This window comes from Thalassophryne amazonica, chromosome 7, assembly GCF_902500255.1.
Source record: "Thalassophryne amazonica chromosome 7, fThaAma1.1, whole genome shotgun sequence".
NCBI classification, from domain to species: domain Eukaryota; kingdom Metazoa; phylum Chordata; class Actinopteri; order Batrachoidiformes; family Batrachoididae; genus Thalassophryne; species Thalassophryne amazonica.
This window is the reverse complement of record NC_047109.1, coordinates 65284614-65311982: the sequence shown is the minus strand read 5'-3', so window position 1 is coordinate 65311982 and position 27369 is coordinate 65284614. Positions and strand designations below refer to the sequence as shown.

Below are 27369 nucleotides of genomic sequence, written 5' to 3'. Positions count from 1 at the left end.
TAGCGAATATATGATGAACAATCACGGTTATATAATGCATGTAGTGAGGAAACTGATCCGACACATTGAGATTTTCATGGCAGTATTACAGGTGTATTATGAATGCATCACGCACGCACGTGTTGCGCGTGCACGGCATCTGCATTGCGGTCATAAAAGAAGCGCACTGGGGCCGTCGGCATCACTATTCACACCAACAATACAGCCTCTGGAGCATTTGCTGGACTTGGACAGGTTGATCACAGAGTGTTGTCATGCGAGGGTTAACTGTTCATGAGTTTGGGGAGCGGGAAGGGGGAAGCCGCTCGGGGTGCGAGATGTTGTTTTTTTGGGGGGTTTTTTTTTGAGTGAGTTGTGGCTAAACAGCAACTCTTCCTTTTGTTGGTGTTAAATAAAAGTCCTGGAGGAGACACGATTGCAGCAGCTAAGTCTTTGTGGATTTACACAGCTGGACCGGCACTGACTGGCAGGTATGTCGCTTTCTGCCACACTTTGGGTTTACGTGACGTGTTTGTTATGCATTCACAGACTGTCCGCAAATCAGCTGCAAAGCAGATGTAATAAAAATGCTTTATTTGTGGCCAATTTGTATGCATTCGCTACAACATATTTTAGTTTGTGATGTGGACATGATGGGCATGCAATATATCTGTTTTACACACTGTCCCGGTCCGCTGCCAAGCCGAAAATCCCCATCAGTTGCGGATATCAGCGGTTAACGGCAGATATACAGAGCATAGAGTGAGTATGTATTGTGTATGAATTGAGTATGTATGGAATATGTAAGGCGGATGTTATCCACATCCAGATTTTTGAACAGCTGAAAAATCCTGGCTGCGGACATGCGTGCCTCTGCGGATGATCACGGGCGTGTTCGGATGACAGCCGACTCATACAGGCATGTTACACGAATATTGCGGATGTTTGGCGAATATGGGCCAATTTTGTGCGCAATCCATACGCAAATCCTTCCAAACGCCAGTGGGACAGGGCCCTTAGAGAAAAAGTTAGATGTCTATTTCCAAAAATTTGGCAAGTCAAGTTCCTCTTCTGTGTGTGTGTCTCTGTGTGTGTACGTGCATGTGTGTGGTTGCTCAAACGTTTAGAAACAGGAGACTTTTAAAAACTCTAAACTAAAGTCAGCATTGAAATGTGTTTCTTAGTGACTGCTTCTAATGAATATTAAATTGATAAATTTTTATCTCTTTCCACAACTTTAAAGGCAATTCAAACTATTAAAAATAAACCACAATGTGTTTAAATATGAGGATTTTATTTGAACATTGTATTTCCAAATAAATAAGAAAAAAGTTTGATGTTTCAAGCTTTTGAACACACACACACACACACACACACACACACACACACACACACACACACACACACACACACACACACACACACACACACACACACACACACACACACACACACACACACACACACAAAAGAAACTTAACTTATGGAAATCCAAATGTGTGACTTAATTAGTTGCTTTTTTCTGCTCTTAAATGAAAGAAGGCACCAGATCTACAGGTTAATATTTAAAAACAGCCAAAGGTTCCCCAATTAACCATTAGCAAATATTCCAAATAGTCATATTATGTTGGATACTTTTAAAGCAATTCCATCTATTTTTGTTATTTGGGAGATTTCATGCTGTTTAAAGGCACATTGGAAACTACCAGTGACAACGGCATTGTGCTACAGGGCCCATGTTGTTTGATAAAATGGAATATGTGCAGGAAGGAAAAATAGTGTTTGAAAGTTTGCAGTAATAGTGTATGAAAACATATGTTTGCAACTCGGGATATTCCATTCCGATCGCAGCAAGTGGTACTGGTGCTAATCAAAGCATTTTTTGACTCCTCGGGAATCGGCTTTATATGCATCTCACAGGGGTCAGTTTGTGTTCCGTCACTGGTTTGTTTGATAAGTGGAACAGTGATGGAGCTGTAGCCACCATTCTATTCAACGATGCACACGTTTCAAAAGCATATTCACTCTGCTTTGTGCATATGGTGCGCTTCTGCCACTTAGGTAGTGCTTTCTACATGAATATGTGACATTTTGTGAACATTTCTGTTTATAAACAGCTTTAAGGTCTATTTCATTTTTACACAAGGCCATTGAGTATTGCAAAGACTTTGCGTGCTGAATTCATTTGGCATTGATAAAAACAATTTGATTTCACTGTTTGCTGCACAACAAACTGTGGAGCTGGATTTCTATGGTTTGTGGAATAACTGGGGACAGAACAATGTCCTCCCACAAGCAAAGTGATGTTACTCTGCAGAGCTTATGCAATATTGTGCAGAGGTCCTGTCTGTGTGCCAAAACTGTACATATGCAAATATATTATATATATTATACTTTGGTTTGCTGTGGCATCTACTTCAAGCTTCTGAAGCTTTAAAGATATAATTCCTTTTGATTTTTTTTAACCATTTAAGTCAAAAAATTTTTTTGTTGTTGTACATATCACCAATGCAATGAAAATTCTCTTTTTGTCTGGAAACAGTTTAAGATTTTGACCAACATGAGATAAAATACGGCACCAAGAGGCCATGACACACTTTTTGTGGTGACATGGTCAATTATGTTGGAGAGCTTTTCTGAACCCTCCAGAGTTGCTTTTACATATCACCTATATAGATCCTTGTCTTTGGATTGGTGGATTGTATATTATGTGGCAGTGATTATTTGTTCTATTGTGTGGAAAAATACTCCACTGTTTGACATTTTTGTGCAATTTGGTTCCACTTACCGTTCATTTTGGTTCCATAGGTTTTGCTCCACTGAATGACTCCACTACCTTTTTGTAAAAATGTGTCCATGATACAGCCCCAATTCCAATGAAGTTGGGACATTGTGTAAAATGTAAATAAAAACAGAATACAATGATTTGCAAATCCTCTTCAACCTATATTCAACTGAATACACCGCAAAGACCAGATATTTGATGTTCAAACTGATAAACCTTGTTGTTTTTGTGCAAATATTTGCTAATTTTGAAATGGATGCCTGCAACACATTTCAAAAAAGGAAGGGGCAACAAAAGACTGGGAAAGTTGACGAATGCTCAAAGAACACCTAATTGGAAACAGGTGAGTGTCATGATTGGTTATAAACGCAGCATCATCCAAAAGGCTCAGCCATTCACAAGCAAAGATGGGGCAAGGATCACCACTTTGTCAACAACTGCATGAAAAAATAGTCCAACAGTTTAAGAACAAGTTTCTCAACATTCAATTGGAAGGAATTTAGGGATTCCATCATCTACAGTCCATAATATAATCAGAAGATTAAGAGAATCTGGAGAACTTTCTACACGTAAGCAGCAAGACTGAATGAACCAACATTGAATGCCCGTGACCTTCGATCCCTCAGGTGGCACTGCATTAAAAACCAACATCATTGTTATGTGGGCCGCTGAAGAGGAGGTACTGCTGGCCCACCACCACCAGAGGGCGCCCTGCTTGGAGTGGGGGCTCCAAGCACGAGAGGGCGCCGGACCCTGAGGAAGTGACAGCTGTCATTCATCCCCTGCACCAGCTGTCACTCGTTCATCATCATCATCACCATCTTAAAAGCCGGATCGGGACTCCACCTCCTCGCCGAGAAATCGACTACCGTGAGGTACACTTCTCTGCTGATTAACACGTTGTGTAGGATTCTGAATTTCTGTTGCAGCCGGTATCCTGTGGTGTTCACCCTTATCTGGGAAGTGGCGTGGAGCGTGACGACGACAACCGCGCTACAGATAAGTGGACACACTAGGAGCTGCACGAGTGTGTGATTCGGAGGTGGAGGTTCTCCTCCTACTGTGCACAAACTGTAGACCACTGAGTGTAAGGAGTTACACTCATTCATCTTTTTTCTGCTTTCTGCCAGCAGTACCAGGGTCGACAGCCGAAGACAGAGGTCACCTGGGGATTTGGGACTTGGCGGCTCCGGTGTTCTTCAGACCGTTGGTGGTGGAGGCCGTGTGGGACGCGGTCTCTCTCTCGTCGGGGTCTTCTATCTTCGAGCCTGCCCACACGTCACCTGGTGTTCATTGACTTTGCAATTTCTGTACATTTAGTTGTGTTTTGTCACAACAGTAAATTGTTACCTTTTGGCTTACTCATTGTCCGTTCATTTGCGCCCCCTGTTGTGGGTCCGTGCTACGACACCTTCCCAACAGGATTTCTCGGCCAATCGTCATGGATTCCGAGGGGCGTCAGCTCGAGCGTGAACGGCCAATGGCAGAGCCAGGAGCGCAGGCGTCAGCGGGAGGCGTGTTGAGTGAGCTGCAGCAGATCTTAACCGCCTTCACGGCTCGGTTGGATTTAGTGACCGAGCAGAATGTCCTCCTTAATCGGAGAGTGGAGGCTCTCGCCGCCAGGGTGGAAGCGCACGATCAGGGCGCTGCTGCAGCTCCTCCTCTGGCTGGTCCTGGGCCTGAATCAGACGTACCACTGGTCGTTCAACAAACCCCCCCACCATCCCCTGAAGCTTACATAAGCCCTCCGGAGCCGTACGGGGGCTGTGTCGAGACGTGCGCGGACTTCCTCCTTCCTCGTGCAGTGTTCGCTCGTCTTTTCACAGCGCCCTGTCATGTACGCCTCAGATGCTAGCCGGGTAGCTTATGTTATCAATCTGCTTCGAGGAGAGGCACGCGCATGGGCTACGGCGCTTTGGGAGCAGAACTCACGGCTCCTAACGTCTTATACTGGGTTTGTACGGGAGTTCAAACAAGTGTTTGATCATCCTAACAGAGGCGAGACTGCTTCAAACGTGCTGCTGTCGATAAGACAGGGGCGCCGTAGCGCAGCCGAGTATGCAGTCGACTTCCGCATCGCGGCAGCGAGGTCCGGCTGGAATAACGTTGCGCTCCGCGCCGCCTTCGTAAATGGACTGTCACCGGTCCTCAAGGAGCACCTACTGGCGAAGGAGGAACCGCGGGATTTTGACGGGCTTGTCGATTTGGTTATACGCTTAGACAACCGTTTGACTGAGCATCGTCGGGAGCAGGCCGGGGGGCGTGACCGGGTACGAGCCGTCCCTCCCCCTTCTGGTTCCGATAAGACGTTGTCCCCACGCTTCACTGCCAGAGGGCCCCGTGGGGCTACAGCTCCCCCTGCTGAGGAGGCTATGGACACGAGCAGGGCCAAAGTACACTTAAGTGACAGACAAAGGAGACTGGCCCGCGGGGAGTGTTTTGTCTGCGGCTCTTGTGAGCATATGCAGAGGGACTGCCCTGAACGGTCAAACTACAACGCCCGTCCTTAGAAACTGGGCTAAGGGTGGGCCATAACACACACGCGGAGAGACCCCGCAGATTGGCACGAATCCCAGTAACAATCCTTTGTGAGGAGTTAACCCTTCACGCCCCAGCACTGATAGACACGGGGTCAGAGGGGAATCTGCTGGACAGCAGATGGGCAAGGGAAGTAGGGCTCCCTCTGGTGGCTCTGCCGGCACCATTGCAGGTGCGAGCACTAGATGGCACCCTGCTTCCATTGATCACACATCAGACACAACCAGTGACATTGATTGTGTCTGGAAATCACAGGGAGGAGATAGTGTTCCATGTAACACCATCTACCTCCCGAGTGATTTTGGGCTTTCCATGGATGGTGAAGCACAATCCCCGGGTTGATTGGCCGTCCGGGGTTGTGACGCAGTGGAGCGAAGCCTGCCACCGGGAGTGTTTAGGATCCTCGGTTCCCCCCGGCACTACAGCTAATGAGGAGGTCACAGTCCCCCCCAATCTATCGGCGGTGCCAGAGGAGTACCACGATCTTGCTGATGTTTTCAGCAAAGATCTGGCGCTCACTCTTCCTCCGCACCGGCCGTACGATTGTGCCATCGATTTAGTCCCGGGCGGTGAGTACCCGTCCAGTAGGTTGTACAACCTCTCACGTCCGGAACGCGAATCAATGGAGACCTACATCCAGGACTCCTTAGCTGCCGGGCTGATCCGGAACTCCACCTCCCCGATGGGTGCTGGTTTCTTTTTTGTGGGCAAGAAAGACGGCGGACTCCGTCCATGCATTGATTACAGAGGGCTGAACGAGATCACGGTTCGCAACCGATACCCGTTACCTCTGTTGGATTCAGTGTTCACGCCCCTGCATGGAGCCCAAATCTTTACGAAATTGGATCTTAGAAATGCGTACCACCTGGTTCGGATCCGGAAGGGAGACGAATGGAAGACGACATTCAACACCCCGTTAGGTCACTTCGAGTACCTGGTCATGCCGTTCGGCCTCACTAACGCCCCCGCGACGTTCCAAGCCTTGGTAAATGACGTCTTGCGGGACTTCCTGCATCGGTTCGTCTTCGTATATCTGGATGATATACTCATCTTTTCTCCGGACCCTGAGACCCATGTCCAGCATGTACGTCAGGTCCTACAGCGGTTGTTGGAGAACCGGCTGTTTGTGAAGGGCGAGAAGTGCGAGTTCCACCGCACTTCTTTGTCCTTCCTGGGGTTCATCATCTCCTCCAACTCCGTCGCCCCTGATCCGGCTAAGGTTGCGGCGGTGAGAGATTGGCCCCAACCAACAAGCCGCAGGAAACTACAGCAGTTCCTCGGTTTTGCAAATTTTTACAGGAGGTTCATCAAAGGTTACAGTCAGGTAGTTAGCCCCCTGACTGCCCTGACCTCCACCAAGGTCCCCTTTGCCTGGTCGGATCGGTGCGAAGCCGCGTTCCAGGAGTTGAAACGCCGGTTCTCGACTGCGCCAGTTCTGGTGCAGCCTGATCCTGATCGCCAGTACGTAGTAGAAGTGGACGCCTCTGACTCAGGGATAGGAGCCGTGCTGTCCCAGAGCGTGGAGGCTGATAAAGTTCTCCATCCTTGTGCCTTTTATTCCCGCAGGTTGACCCCAGCTGAACGGAACTATGACGTTGGCAATCGGGAACTTCTTGCGGTGAAGGAGGCTCTTGAAGAGTGGAGACACCTACTGGAGGGGGCTTCGTTGCCCTTCACGGTTTTCACTGACCATCGGAACCTGGAGTACATCCGGACCGCCAAGCGGCTGAACCCCAGGCAAGCCCGCTGGTCTCTGTTCTTCGGGCGCTTTGACTTCCGGATTACATACCGCCCCGGGACCAAGAACCAAAAATCAGACGCCTTGTCCCGGGTGCACGAAGAAGAAGCCAAAGCGGGGCTGTCGAACCCCACCGAGACCATCATCCCCGAGTCCACTGTCGTGGCCGCCCTTACCTGGGACGTGGAGAAGACCGTCCGGGAGGCCCTGACCAGGAGCCCGGACCCGGGGACTGGCCCCAAGAACAGACTGTACGTCCCACCAGAGGCAAGAGCTGCCGTATTGGACTTCTGTCACGGGTCCAAGCTCTCCTGTCATCCCGGGGTGCGTAGGACCGTGGCAGTGGTCCAGCAGCGCTTCTGGTGGGCGTCCCTGGAAACCGACGTCCGGGACTACATCCAGGCCTGTACCATCTGCGCCAGGGGCAAGGCAGATCATCGGAGGACGACGGGCCTCCTCCAACCCCTGCCGGTGCCTCATCGCCCCTGGTCTCACATCGGCCTGGATTTCATCACGGGCCTCCCGCCGTCCCAGGGCAACAACGTAATCCTCACGATAGTGGACCGGTTCTCCAAGGCGGCCCACTTCGTGGCCCTCCCGAAGCTCCCGACGGCCCAGGAGACGGCAGACCTCCTGGTCCACCACGTCATGCGGCTGCATGGGATACCGTCGGACATCGTCTCGGATCGTGGTCCCCAGTTCTCTTCACAGGTGTGGAAGAGTTTCTGCAAGGAGCTGGGGGCCACCGTGAGTCTCTCGTCCGGGTACCACCCCCAGACCAACGGCCAGGCAGAGCGGGCTAACCAGGAGTTGGAGCAGGCCCTTCGGTGTGTCACCTCCGCACATCCGGCGGCCTGGAGTCACCATCTGGCCTGGATCGAGTATGCCCACAACAGCCAAGTTTCGTCTGCTACCAGCCTCTCCCCTTTTGAGGTGTGTTTGGGGTACCAGCCCCCATTGTTCCCGCTGGTGGAGGGAGAGGTCGGTGTGCCCTCGGTCCAGGCCCACCTTCGGAGATGTCGCCGGGTGTGGCGGACCGCCCGCTCTGCCCTGTTAAAGGCCCGGACGAGGGCCAAGTCCCATGCAGACCGCCGACGGTCCCCGGCCCCCACGTTCCAGCCCGGGCAGGAGGTGTGGCTCTCGACCAAGGACATTCCCCTCTGTGTGGACTCCCCCAAACTGAAAGACAGATACATCGGACCCTTCACCATCCTCAAGATCATCAACCCGGCCGCAGTGAAGCTCCAACTCCCAGCTTCACTGCGGATCCACCCGGTATTCCACGTGTCCCATATAAAGCCTCACCACACCTCGCCCCTCTGTGCACCTGGACCTACGCCGCCTCCTGCCCGGCTCATCGACGGGGAGCCTGCTTGGACGGTCCGCAGGCTCCTGGACGTCCGTCGTAAGGGCCGGGGGTTCCAATATCTGGTGGACTGGGAGGGGTATGGACCTGAGGAACGCTCCTGGGTGAAGAGGAGCTTCATCCTGGACCCGGCCCTCCTGGCCGAGTTCTACAGCCGACACCCGGACAAGCCCGGTCGGGCGCCAGGAGGCGCCCGTTGAGGGGGGGGGTCCTGTTATGTGGGCCGCTGAAGAGGAGGTACTGCTGGCCCACCACCACCAGAGGGCGCCCTGCTTGGAGCCCGCACTCCAAGCACGAGAGGGCGCCGGACCCTGAGGAAGTGACAGCTGTCATTCATCCCCTGCACCAGCTGTCACTCGTTCATCATCATCATAGCCACCATTCTATTCAACGATGCACACGTTTCAAAAGCATATTCACTCTGCTTTGTGCATATGGTGCGCTTCTGCCACTTAGGTAGTGCTTTCTACATGAATATGTGACATTTTGTGAACATTTCTGTTTATAAACAGCTTTAAGGTCTATTTCATTTTTACACAAGGCCATTGAGTATTGCAAAGACTTTGCGTGCTGAATTCATTTGGCATTGATAAAAACAATTTGATTTCACTGTTTGCTGCACAACAAACTGTGGAGCTGGATTTCTATGGTTTGTGGAATAACTGGGGACAGAACAATGTCCTCCCACAAGCAAAGTGATGTTACTCTGCAGAGCTTATGCAATATTGTGCAGAGGTCCTGTCTGTGTGCCAAAACTGTACATATGCAAATATATAATATATTATACTTTGGTTTGCTGTGGCATCTACTTCAAGCTTCTGAAGCTTTAAAGATATAATTCCTTTTGATTTTTTTTAACCATTTAAGTCAAAAATTTTTTTTGTTGTTGTACATATCACCAATGCAATGAAAATTCTCTTTTTGTCTGGAAACAGTTTAAGATTTTGACCAACATGAGATAAAATACGGCACCAAGAGGCCATGACACACTTTTTGTGGTGACATGGTCAATTATGTTGGAGAGCTTTTCTGAACCCTCCAGAGTTGCTTTTACATATCACCTATATAGATCCTTGTCTTTGGATTGGTGGATTGTATATTATGTGGCAGTGATTATTTGTTCTATTGTGTGGAAAAATACTCCACTGTTTGACATTTTTGTGCAATTTGGTTCCACTTACCGTTCATTTTGGTTCCATAGGTTTTGCTCCACTGAATGACTCCACTACCTTTTTGTAAAAATGTGTCCATGATACAGCCCCAATTCCAATGAAGTTGGGACATTGTGTAAAATGTAAATAAAAACAGAATACAATGATTTGCAAATCCTCTTCAACCTATATTCAACTGAATACACCGCAAAGACCAGATATTTGATGTTCAAACTGATAAACCTTGTTGTTTTTGTGCAAATATTTGCTAATTTTGAAATGGATGCCTGCAACACATTTCAAAAAAGGAAGGGGCAACAAAAGACTGGGAAAGTTGACGAATGCTCAAAGAACACCTAATTGGAAACAGGTGAGTGTCATGATTGGTTATAAACGCAGCATCATCCAAAAGGCTCAGCCATTCACAAGCAAAGATGGGGCAAGGATCACCACTTTGTCAACAACTGCATGAAAAAATAGTCCAACAGTTTAAGAACAAGTTTCTCAACATTCAATTGGAAGGAATTTAGGGATTCCATCATCTACAGTCCATAATATAATCAGAAGATTAAGAGAATCTGGAGAACTTTCTACACGTAAGCAGCAAGACTGAATGAACCAACATTGAATGCCCGTGACCTTCGATCCCTCAGGTGGCACTGCATTAAAAACCAACATCATTGTTATGTGGGCCGCTGAAGAGGAGGTACTGCTGGCCCACCACCACCAGAGGGCGCCCTGCTTGGAGTGGGGGCTCCAAGCACGAGAGGGCGCCGGACCCTGAGGAAGTGACAGCTGTCATTCATCCCCTGCACCAGCTGTCACTCGTTCATCATCATCATCACCATCTTAAAAGCCGGATCGGGACTCCACCTCCTCGCCGAGAAATCGACTACCGTGAGGTACACTTCTCTGCTGATTAACACGTTGTGTAGGATTCTGAATTTCTGTTGCAGCCGGTATCCTGTGGTGTTCACCCTTATCTGGGAAGTGGCGTGGAGCGTGACGACGACAACCGCGCTACAGATAAGTGGACACACTAGGAGCTGCACGAGTGTGTGATTCGGAGGTGGAGGTTCTCCTCCTACTGTGCACAAACTGTAGACCACTGAGTGTAAGGAGTTACACTCATTCATCTTTTTTCTGCTTTCTGCCAGCAGTACCAGGGTCGACAGCCGAAGACAGAGGTCACCTGGGGATTCGGGACTTGGCGGCTCCGGTGTTCTTCAGACCGTTGGTGGTGGAGGCCGTGTGGGACGCGGTCTCTCTCTTGTCGGGGTCTTCTATCTTCGAGCCTGCCCACACGTCACCTGGTGTTCATTGACTTTGCAATTTCTGTACATTTAGTTGTGTTTTGTCACAACAGTAAATTGTTACCTTTTGGCTTACTCATTGTCCGTTCATTTGCGCCCCCTGTTGTGGGTCCGTGCTACGACACCTTCCCAACAATCATTGTACAAAGGATCTTACCGCGTGGGCTCAAGAACACTTCAGAAAACCATTGTCAGTTAACACAGTTCATTGCTACATCTACAAGTGCAAGTTAAAACTCTAAAGCGAAAGCCATACATCAACAACATCCAGAAACACAGCCGCCTTCTCTGGGCCCAAGCTCATTTGAAATGGACAGACGCAAAGTGGAAAAATGTGCTGTGGTCTGATGAGTCCACATTTCAAATTGTTTTTGGAAGTCATGGCCGTTGACAAAAGAGGAAAAAGACCATCCAGATTATTACCAGAGCAAAGTTCAAAAGCCAGCATCTGTGATGGTATGGGGGTGTGTTAGTGCCCATGGCATGGGCAACTTACACATCTGTGATGGCACCATCAATGCTGAAAGGTACATCCAGGTTTTGGAGCAACACATGCTGCCATCCAAGCAACATCTTTTTCAGGGACATCCTTGCTTATTTCAGCAAAACAATGCCAAGCCACATTCTGCACATGTTACAACAGCATGGCTTCATAGTAAATGAGTGCAGGTACTAGACTCGCACATCAAGCAAGAATGGGAAAGAATTAAACATACAAAGCTTCAACAATTAGTGTCCTCAGTTCCCAAATGCTTACTGAGTGTTGTTAGCAGTGGTGTCAAAAGTACACACATTTGTTACTTAAGTAGAAGTATAGATACTGCAGTTTAAAAACACTCTGGTAAAAGTTGAAGTATCAACTTGACTTCTTTACTCAAGTAAAAGTGAAAAAGTATGTGCTCCAAAACCTACTTAAAGTATAAAAGTATAAAGTAACCTTTAAAAAAAAAAAAAAAAAAGGTAGATGCCACTATATGAATTGAAAGCTTAATTTAAAAACTGATTCGTTCTACATGTGGCCCAAGACCCAAAACCCCAAATTACCCCCCAACACCACCTGCACGAAAATGTTTCAATTCTAGAAGCTCTGAAATACAATCTGGGACTATTCCAGACAATAAACTGCAGTGAGTGCAGCATCCATTTAGTGAAGGAAAAAAAACAAACAAAAAAAAAACTTTCCTATTCATTCCAGTAGTATTCTGCTCTTACTAGGATGCAGCAGTTTTCTAGTTTGGCAGATAGTTCTGGAGGAAATCACTGAAGAAATTAAGACATTGAAAATATGGTTTGACCAAAACAAACTGTCATTAAATAAGACAGAGATGAAGTGGAGGTGTAAGAATCACTAGGTGTTCACAGGAAACACTTATTTATTTATGTATGTATGTATTTATTTATGTATGTTCATTGTTAGTTGCTTTTATATTTTCTGTTGTGTTTCTGTTCAGGTTCTTTTTGCCTCTTTCTCTAAAATTGTATATAATAATCATTAGATTATTAATATATAAACAAAAATAAATTTAAGAAATATTACAATTTGAAAACAAATGTACCCGAACGTGAAGACAGCTGGAACTGCTTCATGCTAACTTTTAACATTGAAAATGCCATAGACATGCTAACGCGTTAGCGTCACTCACGTTTTTAAGTTATAAAATACATCTATCAACTGTTTCAGAAGACCATAACAGGTCGGTTTAATATAGAAAAGGTAAATAATACTCACAGAAGTATGCTCTTTAGGGTTTTAGCGGGGGAAAATTAAGTGAAAGAAAGAAAGAATAAACGAAGCAATAGGTCGAAGCATTGCTTCAATCTGCGAACCACTGCTTCGATTGGTTCACAGTTCAAAGCAAAGCCGCGCTGCAGAAAAGTTGATTACAGGTGCACATGACGTGAAATATATATATATATATATATATATATATATATATATATATATAAACATTAAACTGAAGCCAAGAGTAACAAGGCTGTTTGTTTTAAAAATGTAAGGAATAGAAAGTACAGATACTTGTGTGAAAATGTAATGAGTAGAAGTCAGAAGTAGGCAGAAAAATAAGTAATGGAGTAAAGTATAGATACCTAAAAAGTGTACTTAAGTACAGTAACGAAGTATTTGTACTTCGTTACTTGACACCTCTGGTTGTTAGAAAGAAAGGTGATGTAACACAGTGGTAAACATACCGCTGTCCCAGCTTTTTTTGAAACGTGTTGCAGGCATCCATTTCAAAATAAGCAAATATTTGCACAAAAACAATAAAGTTTATCAGTCTGAACATTGAATATCTTGTCTTTGTGGTGTATTCAGTTGAATATAGGTTGAAAAGGATTTGCAAATCATTGTATTCTGTTTTTATTTACATTTTACACAATGTCCCAACTTCATTGGAATTGGGGCTGTATGAAGGAGCTGCTGTGATCTATTTAGGTGTCATATAAAACAAATAATGAATGTTTTCATGCAATGGAACAGAATATTTTGATGAGTTGCCCTTAAGGGTCAAGGTTAGTGTCACTGGAGTCAAAGGGCAACATTTTGGTTTATATGTTTGTTTGTTGCTTTACTTCTCCCAGGTCCATTGGCTAATTTCCACAAGACTTGGCATGTGGATGATAATCAAACAAGAACTACCCATGAAGGGTTTGTTTTGGTAAAGGTTGAGGTCAGTGGGATCAAAGGTAATAAATATTGATTTTTCTCTCCAATGTCTTCCAAATTTGACAAAGGCCAGTTACTTGTGTCAAGATCAAGATCATGCCTGTCTGTTTGTGGCCCTACTCCTCCCACATACTTTCGATTATTTCTACCAATCCTGGTATTTTTATGAAGGTCGACTTTATAATTGCCCTTAATATTTAAATTTTGGCAAAGGTCACTGGGGTAAAGGACAAGGAAATAGATTTTAAACTTGATCTGAACTAAACTTTGCATACGTTCTTCGATGGATTCAGGAATTGCAATGGCAAGGTCAGCCAAAGGTCAAACTTGCAAGGTTAATGTAATAGGGGTAAAGGTCACTGGGGTAACAGTCAGATTTCCATCAGTTGTGACACATGTGACTACATTCTTTTTCTACCTATCTGCTAAAGTCCTTTGTGCCTTCATGTCTAAGGGTACAGTTGTTTAGTACCACAAAAATAAAGGTACTTTATAATATATTTTAACAAATTTTGTGGGAATTTGAAGGGGACTACACCTTTTATGTAGGTTAAAGGGTGGTTTCCTGGATTTTCTATGGAAAAATCCCTTTGCATCTCTTTACGAATGCAGAAGGGTGCTTCCACATCCAATGACAACAACCAAATTATTGTTATGTCAACATTTTGGGAGCAGTAGCACAGGCTTACTTGACAACAATCATAAATATACATTTAGGGTAAATTTACAGGAATTGGTATTATCCCAACTTTACTTACAGTCGAGAAAGGTATGGTAGTTTAATGGGCAAGGCAGAAATTATTGAGGTGTACAAAATTAATTCATCGCTGTTTGCATCCGTATAGGAACATTAAGTGACGTTTATAATGTGTAAATAAATAAATATGTTCTGTTTATTTTAACCATTTGTTTAGTTTGTATGTATTGGGGGTTTTGTGGGTGGGGTTCAGGCTTGGTTGGGCCATTGACAGCTGAGAAAGGGTGATTGACACTGTCACAGTAACAATGAAAGCTGTTTGGGGAGGTGAGGTGAGGGCGGGACTGTCTGACAAAGTTTCTGGACGTGGGGGATTTGGTCTTACCTCACAGTCGGACTCCTCTTTGGTCTTACACTCCCAGGTGTATCTGCTCATGGTTTTCTGAGGGGAGGGGGATGGGGCAAAGGGTTATACTCCTCAAAACCAAACAAGGCAGAAAAGACAGTGAGAGATGATCAGAAAGAGTGACAGATCAGAGATAATGCAGAAAATGAGTAAGGGATAAAAATGGAGAGACAGTGGAAGAGAGGACAGAAAGAAGTAGAAGTAGACAGACAAAAAGGACAAAGGCTGAGTGCTGGAGACAGAGACAATACTAGGAGTAACTTGGCTTCCTTTTAGCTGACAGTTAATATTCCCAGCTGTGTGCAGAGTCTCTGAGGTAAACTGTCTGCTGGCACTCGGTCCTCACATCACTGCTGCGTTGGGATATTTATGCTGTACCGCTCAACCATCGTGTCACACACATTCAGCTGTTAGTTTGCACTGGTTATTTATTTTATTAGTGGCTCTGTTTTGAGTTTATGTGGGGAAGGTCTGGTTTTAGTTTTGGGAAGATGATGTACCAAGATGGGTTTTGTGTGTGGTTGGAAAAACTGGGGAGACTTGTTAGAAAAAGGTGTTAGTTTGAATAGTAATTGTAAATATTTCTGTCATGTTTGTTTTAAACAGAATGGTTGGAACCATGTAGCTTGTTCAAGCTGTACCGTGCCTCTCACCCGATGACCGCTGGGAGAGGCTCCAGTCAATTGGGACCCTTAACTGGAATAAACAGCTTTAGAAAATAGATGGATGATGGGAGAAATTTACCAGTGCAGAAAGAATATTTATATTTAGATTAAAAACATTAATTTCATGACTTTTCTAGAAGTCAGTCTGCACTGCCCCCCACCCCACCGCCTCCAAAAAAGACTAGTTGGTCAGGAAGGATAACAAAACTACTCTGGAGAAACTCAAGGTAATCTGCTCTTGAAATAACATTAATGTTGGATCTCTGTACTGAAGAAAATTTGTGTGGGGTCAGTGTAGGAAATGTGTATCAATTCAAGCAGTTTTTTGGTTTTCAGTATCTTATTGATCCTCATCTGTAATTGAGGATCAAAGTCGCCAACATTTTGGTTAACAGACGATGTGCTCTACCAAGTGAGCTGCAGCATGGCATACATAGATTATTAAATCTGATAAAACAAAACATTTAAGGCATTTACAAATACTATTCAATCCAAGTGGGTGACTAAGACCTTTAGAGTTATGATATGCGGCTGGTGTTAGTTAAATTTTCAGAAATGTGGTTTGGAGATGAAGGTAGGCATGGGTTTTTTAAAGTAGTTTTAGTTGTTTCTGGATTGTGGAAATTCTGTGTTTGTGTTGAGTGAAATATTTTCTCCTAAATACACAAAAATAACAACAACAAACTAAAAAACTATTAAGCTATCATGAAATAAGCATTATAAGTTAATACTTATTTGCTTTATAAAGTGAACAGAACTGCAGATGGTGTTGTTAGAGGGTGGTACCACATTTTAAAAGAATATTTCAACATTTTGGGAAATCTGCTTATTTTCTGTCCTCCAAAGAGTGTAGATGAAAAAAAAATCATGCATCCAAAAATGGGTTAATATCTTTAGCCCTAAAAACTAAAGCCAGGGAAAATTTATACAGCAAAGATTTAACAAAGTTTGTTCATGAACAAACACTAAAATCACACTTTATAGTCAAATGTATTATATACGAGGTCTGTTAGAAAAGTATCAGACCTTTTTATTTTTTGCAAAAACCTGATGGATTTGAATCACGTGTGCTTGCATGAGCAAACCTTGAACCTTCGTGCGCATGTGTGAATTTTTTCATGCCTGTCGATTGCGTCATTTGCTGGTAAGCAGCCATTGTGTGTTGACGTGTGTCGTGCGCTCAGCGGATTTTCATTGCAAGGAAAATGGTGGAACGACTGGAGCAGCACCGCATCAAATTTTGCCAGAAACTGGGCAACAGCCAGGTGGAAACCATTCGGATGATTCAGATGGCTTTCGGTGACAATCCTATGGGCATCACACAGATTAAGGAGCGGTACAACCGGTTTAAAGACGTCCGCACAACAGTGGAGAGCAAGCCACGCTCCGGTCGGTCATCAACATGCTGAAATGACCAGATCATTTCCAAAGTGAACACTGTGGTGATGTGGGACCGTCGTGTGACTATCCGAAAATTGCGGAAGAGGTGGACATCAGCACTTTTTAGGCACATTCCACTGTGACAGAAGATTTGGCCATGAAAAGAGTGGCTGTGAAATTCATGCTGCTGCTGACGGCGGAGCAAAAGCAACTTCGTGTTGAAGTCTCACAGGACATGTTGTTACATGCCCACCTCTTCCACAATTTCTCAGATAGTCACACAACTGAAAAGTCACTGAAAGCCGTCTGAATCATCCGAATGGTTTCCACCTGGCAGTCGCCCAGTTTCTGGCAAAATTTGATGCGGTGCTGCTCCAGTCGTTCTGTCTTTTTCCTTGCAATGAAAATCCGCCGAGTGCACTATACATGTCCTCACACAAAGGCTGCTTACCAGCAAATGACGCAATTGACAGGCGTGAAAAAAATCACGCATGCACATGAAGGTTCAAGGTTGGCTCATGCAAGCACACGTGATTCAAATCCATGAGGTTTTTGCAAAAAATGAAAAGGTCCGATATTTTTCTAACAGACCTTGTACGTTAAAGGCCTTTACTGATGAGTAGCAATGTACTTTTACATGGAACCCAATAACTTTTAATAACCAGAATGATGAGACCAACAAAGTAAATTTTACAATTCTCGTTCTATGGAAACATTGCACTAACTAATTAGTCTGCTTCAAATTTGTTACAGACACATTATTATTATTATTGCTGTTATTATCATTTTAATTTGGGAAAAATAGCCAGGGTAGCTGTTTCTCATTCCTACATTGTTGAAGCTAAGTTACCATTTCAATCTTGGACTCTCTCTCACTGAAAGAAAGTTTTTACATTTATTTCCCAAAATGTTGAATTAACAAGACAATGTATACCAATAAAGAGTACGCTGGTTCAGCTGTAGCCCAAAAACTACCCATGCTGCTACAACTTTAGCATAGCTGCCTGCTACAGCTACTCATGCTTGTGTTAGTGAACTGTTGGTTGGTTCTCTGCTGCTTCCCGCAGGCTGCAGCAAGGCATTGCATCTCAGATGTTTATCCTGATAATCCCGCCCACTTCTCGCAAATCTTTCACCTTTAGCTTACCTGGTTGTGAGGCCAATCCTGACCTTCACCCCACCACAAGGAAAGCGTAAACCCTATTTGACCAATAACATTCCCCTTTGTATTTTCAGGATAAACAAGTCAGGCTGACATTTTGTAGTAAGGACACAGATAGCAAAGCAGAGCTGCGGCGGCTACTGTGGCCACCGGGAGGCACATGTTAGCGATAGAGCAGGTATGCCATGACACACCAATGCAAGAAGTGATCAGAGGGTGAGCAGGCTAGGTATTTGAGGAGGGGAGGTTGCAGCAAAGGATTGTGGGAGATCTCTCTGAACAAAGCCAGGACAAAGTTAGGTTATCTAGCCTTACTATGACAAGGTCATTTTGACTTTTTATGGTTTTAGCGTTAATTTAACCTCTACTCTAGCTCTGTTTCATCCAGTGATTTGGTTGGTAGATTGCGGCTGCCATTTATCATGAGTATAAATTGTCTCTAAGGCATTTTTCGGTGAAAGTAAATTAGCAGGATGTTCCTGAATATTCCCTGAAAATAAGCCTCAAAAAGATTAGCTTTTTAATGTATTTACCCTGTGCAAAAACAAGACGTCAACTCTAGATATGTAGAGTATTTAAGCTCTCTTAGATTCTTTTAGTGATCTGTTTTCTCTGTGCAGTGTGCATGTGTGCTTTGTCATCATGTTCATATTGAAATCAATAAGTAATAAAGCATGAAACTAAATCAATAACGACAATGAAACCATGAGACTGGTCTGCCATTATTGTGTTGCCATAGTAACAGGCAACTAGGGCTCAGTTACTGGTGTAATGATTGCTGACATAACAGCATAACTGATATATTTGCCCTCAGGTTCATGTTAATGTTGGTTAATGTATAATAATACAATAACATGCTTTTGGAGGGCGGTATGAATTTTCAAGAGGCCCGACGTTCACGCCCAGTCACCCAAAATGACAGATATTTGCCCAAGTTAGATGAGGGCAAATATTTCTGTACATTTGTATTTTATATATATAGATACAATTATGTGTTTGCATTTGTACATTGTCATCAACTGTCTGGAATTTATGACTTGATAACTAAAGATCATCTGTTGGTTGAGTTACTTTGAAAACTGCTCCTGAAAATTCATCTTAAATGACAAGGTGCAGTGTAATTATTCATCAAGTGGCAATTAGTCAACAATATTTTTGGATGGTTGGATGAATATCGTGATGTTTTAAACTGCTTGTTAGATGAAACAATATTATATTACATTACTGACAAAAGAAAAAGGAGCTACATAAACAATTTAGAATTAATTTCAAGATCAAAATCACCATTAAAAATGCTTTATAGTGGCAGGTGTAAAGTGTATCTACGTATTCTGTAACCATTTAGTACCTAAGATTTGCATTTCCCTCCTTTGTTGCAGTTTGACCACGCCCACTACCTTCTCAGCATTTTGACATCTTGGCATATCAGCGAAAACACATGCCCATGCATTAAGAAGGAGGTCTGGGGGGGGGGGGGGCAAGCAGGAATTGGGGGATGCAGAAAAGGGGTGAGAGAGAGGCGAGAACCACGTTACCTGACAGATAATGTTATCATAGTAAGCCAATGCACGGGCATGAGGGACGTTAGGAGGGGTGTCGCACAGTTTCCTTACATTTGGGTGGGAGCCCTCAGCGATGGTGGACAGCGAGAAATTATCATTGTGCTGCTCCAATGAAGGCCGGTACTTACTGCTGGATGCCGGAGGTCAGAAGATTTGAGAGGGAGAGGGTGGAGAGGAAGATCAATTAATGGAGACGAGGAAAAGAACAGCAAGAGGACGGGAAGAAGTGGGAGTTTTGGGAGTAAAAGGTAAAAAAAAAAAAAAAAAGAGAACAGATACTAAGAAAGGTGTAAAGAAGAAGAAATAAGCTTAAAAGGTGGAGAAGAAGAGAAAAGGCTCAACACAGAAAACATAGAGAAGAATATGAGAGTTCCAAATGAAAAGGATATAAATATAGGACATTTAGGACAAATGAAGAGGAAACAGGAGTCACATGGGAAAACAGGGCAGCAGGTTGAATGAAAAGGAGGAACAATTTGGTTCCAAAAATTGAGAAATAAGTTTGAGGAGACAGGAGGACAATTCGGCAGGAGGACAAGACGGACAAGGACGAGTGACATTTTCAGGCAATCATGTAAGGTGAGATGAAAGAGAAAAGGAGAATGAAACAAAGAAAAAGAAAGTGACAATGAAAGAATGCGACAAAAGAAGAAAGAAAGAGGAGACAGTAGGGGAAAGATGTGAGGAAACAGGAAAAATTTACATCAAGATTACATTTTTGAAGAAAAGGAAGGATTATTAAAGAAAAAGGGAGGGAGACAAAGCAAGAAAGCAGAATTAGTGAGACAATAAGTGGACGTCTTCTGTTTGTGAAATGCAAACCAAGGTCAAACCAAAACAAAACAAAAAACAATAGAACATGTTCTATCTGTGATGCAACAATCTTACAATAATCAGTTTTCATTTCTTCATCAAAAAATGAATAGGCATCAATTACACATACATATTTTACGTATATAAAGAATGTAATATTTATGTCCCAAAAGCTACTTCACTCTGACCTGCTGACTGACAAGTCGAGTGTTTGATTGAACCATGTTATGATAAGGTTTATTTTACACTAAATAAAATTTGTCATTACAGCTCTAATAATAAATTAAGGTCTACAACACTAGGGACTCCAGATGAAAAATACCTTTTTGGTTCATTCTCAAATCTTTACAACATTACTAATGAGCACTGCCCTGCAATATGAATTTAAACAAAATAAAACATTTATGTACATTATATATATACACTCAACAAAAATATAAACGCAACACTTTTGGTTTTGCTCCCATTTTGTATGAGATGAACTCAAAGATCTAAAACTTTTTCCACATACACAATATCACCATTTCTCTCAAATATTGTTCACAAACCAGTCTAAATCTGTGATAGTGAGCACTTCTCCTTTGCTGAGATAATCCATCCCACCTCACAGGTGTGCCATATCAAGATGCTGATTAGACACCATGATTAGTGCACAGGTGTGCCTTAGACTGCCCACAATAAAAGGCCACTCTGAAAGGTGCAGTTTTATCACACAGCACAATGCCACAGATGTCGCAAGATTTGAGGGAGCGTGCAATTGGCATGCTGACACCAGGAATGTCAACCAGAGCTGTTGCTCGTGTATTGAATGTTCATGTCTCTACCATAAGCCGTCTCCAAAGTCGTTTCAGAGAATTTGGCAGTACATCCAACCAGCCTCACAACCGCAGACCACGTGTAACCACACCAGCCCAGGACCTCCACATCCAGCATGTTCACCTCCAAGATCGTCTGAGACCAGCCACTCGGACAGCTGCTGGAACAATCGGTTTGCATAACCAAAGAATTTCTGCACAAACTGTCAGAAACCGTCTCTGGGAAGCTCATCTGCATGCTCGTCGTCCTCATCGGGGTCTTGACCTGACTCCAGTTCGTCGTCGTAACCAACGTGAGTGGGCAAATGCTCACATTCGCTGGCGTTTGGCACGTTGGAGAGGTGTTCTCTTCATGGATGATGCGAAGGAGATGTGTTGCACTGCATGAGGCAAATGGTGGTCACACCAGATACTGACTGGTATCCCCCCCCAATAAAACAAAACTGCAACTTCCAGAGTGGCCTTTTATTGTGGGCAGTCTAAGGCACACCTGTGCACTAATCATGATGTCTAATCAGCATCTTGATATGGCACACCTGTGAGGTGGGATGGATTATCTCAGCAAAGGAGAAGTGCTCACTATCACAGATTTAGACTGGTTTGTGAACAATATTTGAGGGAAATGGTGATATTGTGTATGTGGAAAAAGTTTTAGATCTTTGAGTTCATCTCATACAAAATGGGAGCAAAACCAAAAGTGTTGCGTTTATATTTTTGTTGAGTATACGAGTATATATATCAGAGGTGTCAAGTAACGAAGTACAAATGCTTCATTACTGTACTTAAGTACACTTTTTAGGTATCTATACTTTACTCCATTACTTATTTTTCTGCCTACTTCTGACTTCTACTCATTACATTTTCACACAAGTATCTGTACTTTCTATTCCTTACATTTTTAAAACAAACAGCCTTGTTACTCTTGGCTTCAGTTTAATGTTTATATATATACGAGGTCTCTTAGATAATAAACCGACCCTTTTATTTTTTTTTTTAACTATATGGATTTGAATGACATGCGATTACACCAATCATGCTTGAACCCTCGTGCGCATGCGTGAGTTTTTTCACGCGTGTCGGTGACGTCATTTCCCTGTGGGCAGGGCCACATCTCACCCTGTGAGTGAGATGTGGTCCCGCCCTCTCGGCTGAATTCCTTTGTTTCACACGCTGCTCGAGACGGCGCGCGTTGCTTTATCAAAATTTTTTCTGGACCTGTGAGGAATATCCGAGTGGACACTATTCGAGAAATTAAGCTGGTTTTCTGTGAAAAGTTTAACGGCTGATGAGAGATTATGGGGTGTTTCTGTCGGTGTAAGGACTTCCCACGGAGCGGGACGTCCTGCAGCGCTTCCAGGCGCTGTCGTCGGCCTGTTTCGAGCTGAAAACATCCTAATTTAAGGCTTAATTCACCCAGGACATCGTGAGAGAACAGAGAAGATTCAGAAGAGGCCGGCATGAGGAATTTATGCGGACATTCCACTGTTTAAGGACATTTTTTTAATGAAAGACGTCCGCGCAAATTCGCCGAGTCGTTTCCGTGACGACTCGGCAAATCTGTGTGCGCCGCGACAGGAAAAACACCTCCGTGTTGAAAACCATTTGTAGAATTCAGGCGGCTTTTAATGGCTTTCAACAAGTGAGTAACTGAGAAATTGTTTAACAGCTTGGGCATGTTCCAACTTGCCCGTTAAGATTTCCAACGGAGGTGTTTTTCCTGCCGCGACCCCCCGCGGTCGGGTCCAGCCCGACATGCGACTCTGCCCGCACGTTCTTTCATTACAAAATGACCGTTAACAATGGAATGTCCGAATAAACTCCTCATGCCGACTTCTTCTGAAAGTTCTCTGTTCTCTGACGACTTACTGCGTCAACAGAGCCTGAAATGTGGAAGTTTTCAACTTGAAACGGCGAGACGCTGCCGCCTCGAAGCGCAGATCGCCGTCAGGCGCCGTGGACCGTCCTTAAAGCGACACTACCGAAAACCAGCTGAATTTATTGAATGGTGTCCACTCAGTTGTGCCTTACAGTTTTGAAAAAATTTTTATCAAACAAAGCAACAGTCTCTGAGCCATTCCTAAACAATGAAAAAAATCGACGAGCGGGTGGACGACTCCTCACTCAAAGACTGCCCACAGGCGAATGATGTAACCGACAGGCGTGAAAAAACTCTCGCATGCCCACGAGGGTTCAAGCATGTCTGATGTAATCACACGTGATTCAAATCCATATGGTTTTTGAAAAAAATAATAAGGTCGGATACTTTCTAATAGACCTCGTATATATATATATATATATATATATATATATATATATATATACGAGGTCTGTCAATAAAGTAACGGTCCTTTTTATTTTTTTCAAAAACTATATGGATTTCATTCATATGTTTTTACGTCAGACATGCTTGAACCCTCGTGCGCATGCGTGAGTTTTTCCACGCCTGTCGGTGACGTCATTCGCCTGTGAGCACTCCTTGTGGGAGGAGTCGTCCAGCCCCTCGTCGGAATTCCTTTGTCTGAGAAGTTGCTGAGAGACTGGCGCGTTGTTTGATCAAAATTTTTTCTAAACCTGTGAGACACATCGAAGTGGACACGGTTCGAAAAATTAAGCTGGTTTTCAGTGAAAATTTTAACGGCTGATGAGAGATTTTGAGGTGAGACTGTCGCTTTAAGGACTTTTCACGGTGCGAGACGTCGCTCAGTGCTCTCAGGCGCCGTCATCAGCCTGTTCAAGCTGAAAACCTCCACATTTCAGGCTCTATTGATCCAGGACGTCGTGAGAGAACAGAGAAGTTTCAGAAGAAGTCGGTTTCAGCATTTTATCCAGATATTCCACTGTTAAAGGAGATTTTTTTAATGAAAGACGTGCGGACGGGTCCGCGCGTCGGGACGCAGCCGCCGCGACGCTCCGCCACAGGAAAAACACCTCTGTTGAAAGCGTTAAGGACAAGTTGGAACATGTCCTGCCTGTTAAACAATTTCTCATATACTCACTCCACTGAAAGCCATCAAAAGCCGCCTGGATTTTACAAATGGTTATCAACACGGAGGTGTTTTTCCTGTGCCGCTGCACCGCGCCGGCTGCGTCCCGACGCGCGGACCCGTCCGCACGTCTTTCATTAAAAAAATCTCCTTTAACAGTGGAATATCCGGATAAAATGCTGAAACCGACTTCTTCTGAAACTTCTCTGTTCTCTCACGACGTCCTGGATCAATAGAGCCTGAAATGTGGAGGTTTTCAGCTTGAACAGGCTGATGACGCCGCCTGAGAGCGCAGCGCGACGTCTCGCACCGTGAAAAGTCCTTAAAGCGACAGAATCACCTCAAAATCTCTCATCAGCCGTTAAAATTTTCACTGAAAACCAGCTTAATTTTTCGAACCATGTCCACTTCGATGTGTCTCACAGGTTTAGAAAAAATTTTGATCAAACAACGCGCCAGTCTCTCACCAACTTCTCAGACAAAGGAATTCCGACGAGGGGCTGGACGACTCCTCCCACAAGGAGTACTCACAGGCGAATGACGTCACCGACAGGCGTGGAAAAACTCACACATGCGCACGAGGGTTCAAGCATGTCTGACGTAAAAACATATGAATGAAATCCATATAGTTTTTGAAAAAACTAAAATGGACCGTTACTTTATTGACAGCCCTCGTATATATATATATATATATATATATATATATATATATATATATATATATATATATATATATATATATATATATATTTCACGTCATGTGTGCCAGTAATCAACTTTTCTGCAGCGCGGCTTTGCTTTGAACCGTGAACCATTTGAAGCAGTGGTTCGCAGATTGAAGCAATGCTTCGACCTATTGCTTCATTTATTCTTTCTTTCTTTCGCTTAATTTTCCCCCAGCTAAAACCCTAAAGAGCATACTTCTGTGAGTATTATTTACATTTTCTATGTTAAACTGACCTGTTATGGTCTTCTGAAACAGTTGATAGATGTATTTTATAACTTAAAAACGCTAATGCGTTAGCATGTCTATGGCATTTTCAATGTTAAAACTTAGCATTAAGCAGTTGCAGCTCTCATCACGTTCGGGTGCATTTGTTTTCAAATTGTAATATTTCTTAAATTTATTTTTGTTTATATATTAATAATCTAATGATTATTATATACAATTTTAGAGAAAGAGGCAAAAAGAACCTGAATAGAAACACAACAGAAAATATAAAAGCAACTAGCAATGAACATGCATAAATACATACATACATAAATAAATAAGTGTTTCCTGTGAACACCTAGTGACTCTTACACCTCCACTTCATCCCTGTCTTATTTAATGACAGTTTGTTTTGGTCAAACCATATTTTCAATTTAATTTCTTCAGTGATTTTCTCCAGAACTTTCTGCCAAACTAGAAAACTGCTGCATCCTAGTAAGAGCAGAATACTACTGGAATGAATCTGAATAAGGAAAGTTGTGGGTTTTTTTTTCCTTCACTAAATGGATTCTGCACTCACTGCAGTTTATTGTCTGGAATAGTCCCAGATTGCATTTCAGAGCTTCTAGAATTGAAACATTTTCGTGCAGGTGGTGTTGGGGGGTAATTTTGGGTCTTGGGCCACATGTAGAACGAATCAGTTTTTAAATTAAACTTTCAATTCATATAGTGGCATCTACCTTTTTTTTTTTTTTTTTTTTTAAGGTTACTTTATACTTTTATACTTTAAGTAGGTTTTGGAGCACATACCTTTTCACTTTTACTTGAGTAAAGAGGTCAAGTTGATACTTCAACTTTTATCAGAGTGTTTTTAAACTGCAGTATCTATACTTCTACTTAAGTAACAAATGTGTGTACTTTTGACACCACTGATATATATATATGTGTGTGTGTGTGTGTGTGTCTCCATTTTCTCAAACTCGTTAGCCTGCACTAGCAACCAGTAGACAGTGTATAAAGGAACAACCTCTGATTCCTCTTCTTTTTTCTTCAGTCTTTCAGCAAAATGGGCTACCAAGACAACACAGCACTGCAATATGGTGGACTCCATGAGGGAGCCCGCTCCCATTTAGATATGAAGGCACCATTCTGGGTCTTTCACACTGAACATTTGATCATTTTGATGCCTCCCCTTGCGGTTGAACACACTGGGTGTGGCAAGGGAGGGGCGGAGATTACTACATCACTATCCGGCTTTTTGAGAACCTGGTGAACAAGCAGGACAATCGCCATCTTGGATTTGCAGGAAAAAGCAAAACAGGCTGCCAGTCATAACCACAAAAGAAAGCAGAAGAATCACCCATCACCCTGCTGGAGAAGTTTTTTTTTTTTTCAGTGACTGTTCGGAGTGACTCCAAGCCGATTTAGAACTGATCAGACGGGGGTATTGATCAGACCGCAACAACGGGCAGAGACACACACACAGCAGAGTTCATCATGAGGTTTATATCACATAGAGAAATCCTAATTAACAGACACACTGCAGTCATTGTTACATCATCTCCTGTTGTGTTTATAATAAATATTTATACTGATTTACGCTGTATTTTTTCCTGGTTGAAATGTAGATATGAATGGTTGAATCTACCAGACTTACAAATGTACATATTACTTTTCATGCTATTTGTCTAAAAATAAATGTCCAAGGTTCATTATCGTGTTAATCAAGAAATCAACTCATTTGAAACAACAGATAAGTTATGGTTTTAATTTAGAGATGAACAAAGATTTGTAAAGAATTTTTTTACTTAAACGTATTTTAATTACAAGTTTTTTAAAACTTCAAAATGTACAGTATTCAGAAATTTATCTTGAGGTAAAAAAAAACATTTGCCAGGATTTTCTTCAGAAAACCGCTGTGTATAACATAACAGTTCTGTGACACAATTCTGCACGCCTGATGCCTTGTTTTTATTGGAAGTGCAAAGCTACGTCACAGTGCGCAGCTATGAAAGTTGGATTGGTTTTAACTTTGACTGTGGCGGCCTGATGACAAACGGCAACGCGCTCCCGGCGGAGTGTAGCGCTAGCTCAGTTATGAGCTGCAACGCATCAAAAATTCAACGCTTCTCATTGAAAATAACAGGTTTTAGAGCTATGCACGACGTGTTTAACGCCCTGAATGCATGCAGTGTGAAAGGCCCTTAAACTTATGAAAAAACATTGATTTTCTGTTGCAAGTAATTATACATGAATGAACAAATGAATGCTACTTTCTATTTCTGTAAAAACAAAAAAAAAAAAAAGAAAAGAAAAAGAAAAATCCTGCACACTGTAGCTTTAAGACAGAATTTATTCCTTGGAGCTGAAGGTGTTACCTGATGGGAGAACATCAAGCACCAAATATTCTCTGCAGATA

General features: G+C 43.5%; 1 protein-coding gene and 1 long non-coding RNA gene across 13 annotated transcripts in view; both read right to left on the bottom strand.

Annotated features, from left to right (window-relative positions):
* The window catches only part of cspg5a (chondroitin sulfate proteoglycan 5a), a 145825-nt gene that overhangs the window by 4419 nt on the left and 114037 nt on the right, over positions 1 to 27369 (bottom strand). For 3 of the 12 annotated variants that reach the window (XR_004561786.1, XM_034174353.1, XM_034174347.1), the window contains exons 4-5: positions 19381 to 19537; positions 14618 to 14674 (exon numbers count right to left, since the gene is read on the bottom strand). Coding sequence is in view for 10 of the 12 variants with exons in the window: in XM_034174353.1 (XP_034030244.1) it covers positions 14618 to 14674; positions 19381 to 19537 (214 nt within the window). In the remaining 2 variants the exon portion in view is untranslated. The remainder of the gene's footprint in view (positions 1 to 14617; positions 14675 to 19380; positions 19538 to 27369) is intronic. The other 9 variants (XR_004561788.1, XM_034174356.1, XM_034174351.1 and 6 more) reach the window with 7 other exon arrangements.
* On the bottom strand, positions 15905 to 17526 carry LOC117514060. The gene is made up of 2 exons (XR_004561789.1): positions 17282 to 17526; positions 15905 to 16309 (listed from the first exon to the last, which is right to left on the bottom strand). It is a non-coding gene; the product is annotated as an uncharacterized LOC117514060 (long non-coding RNA).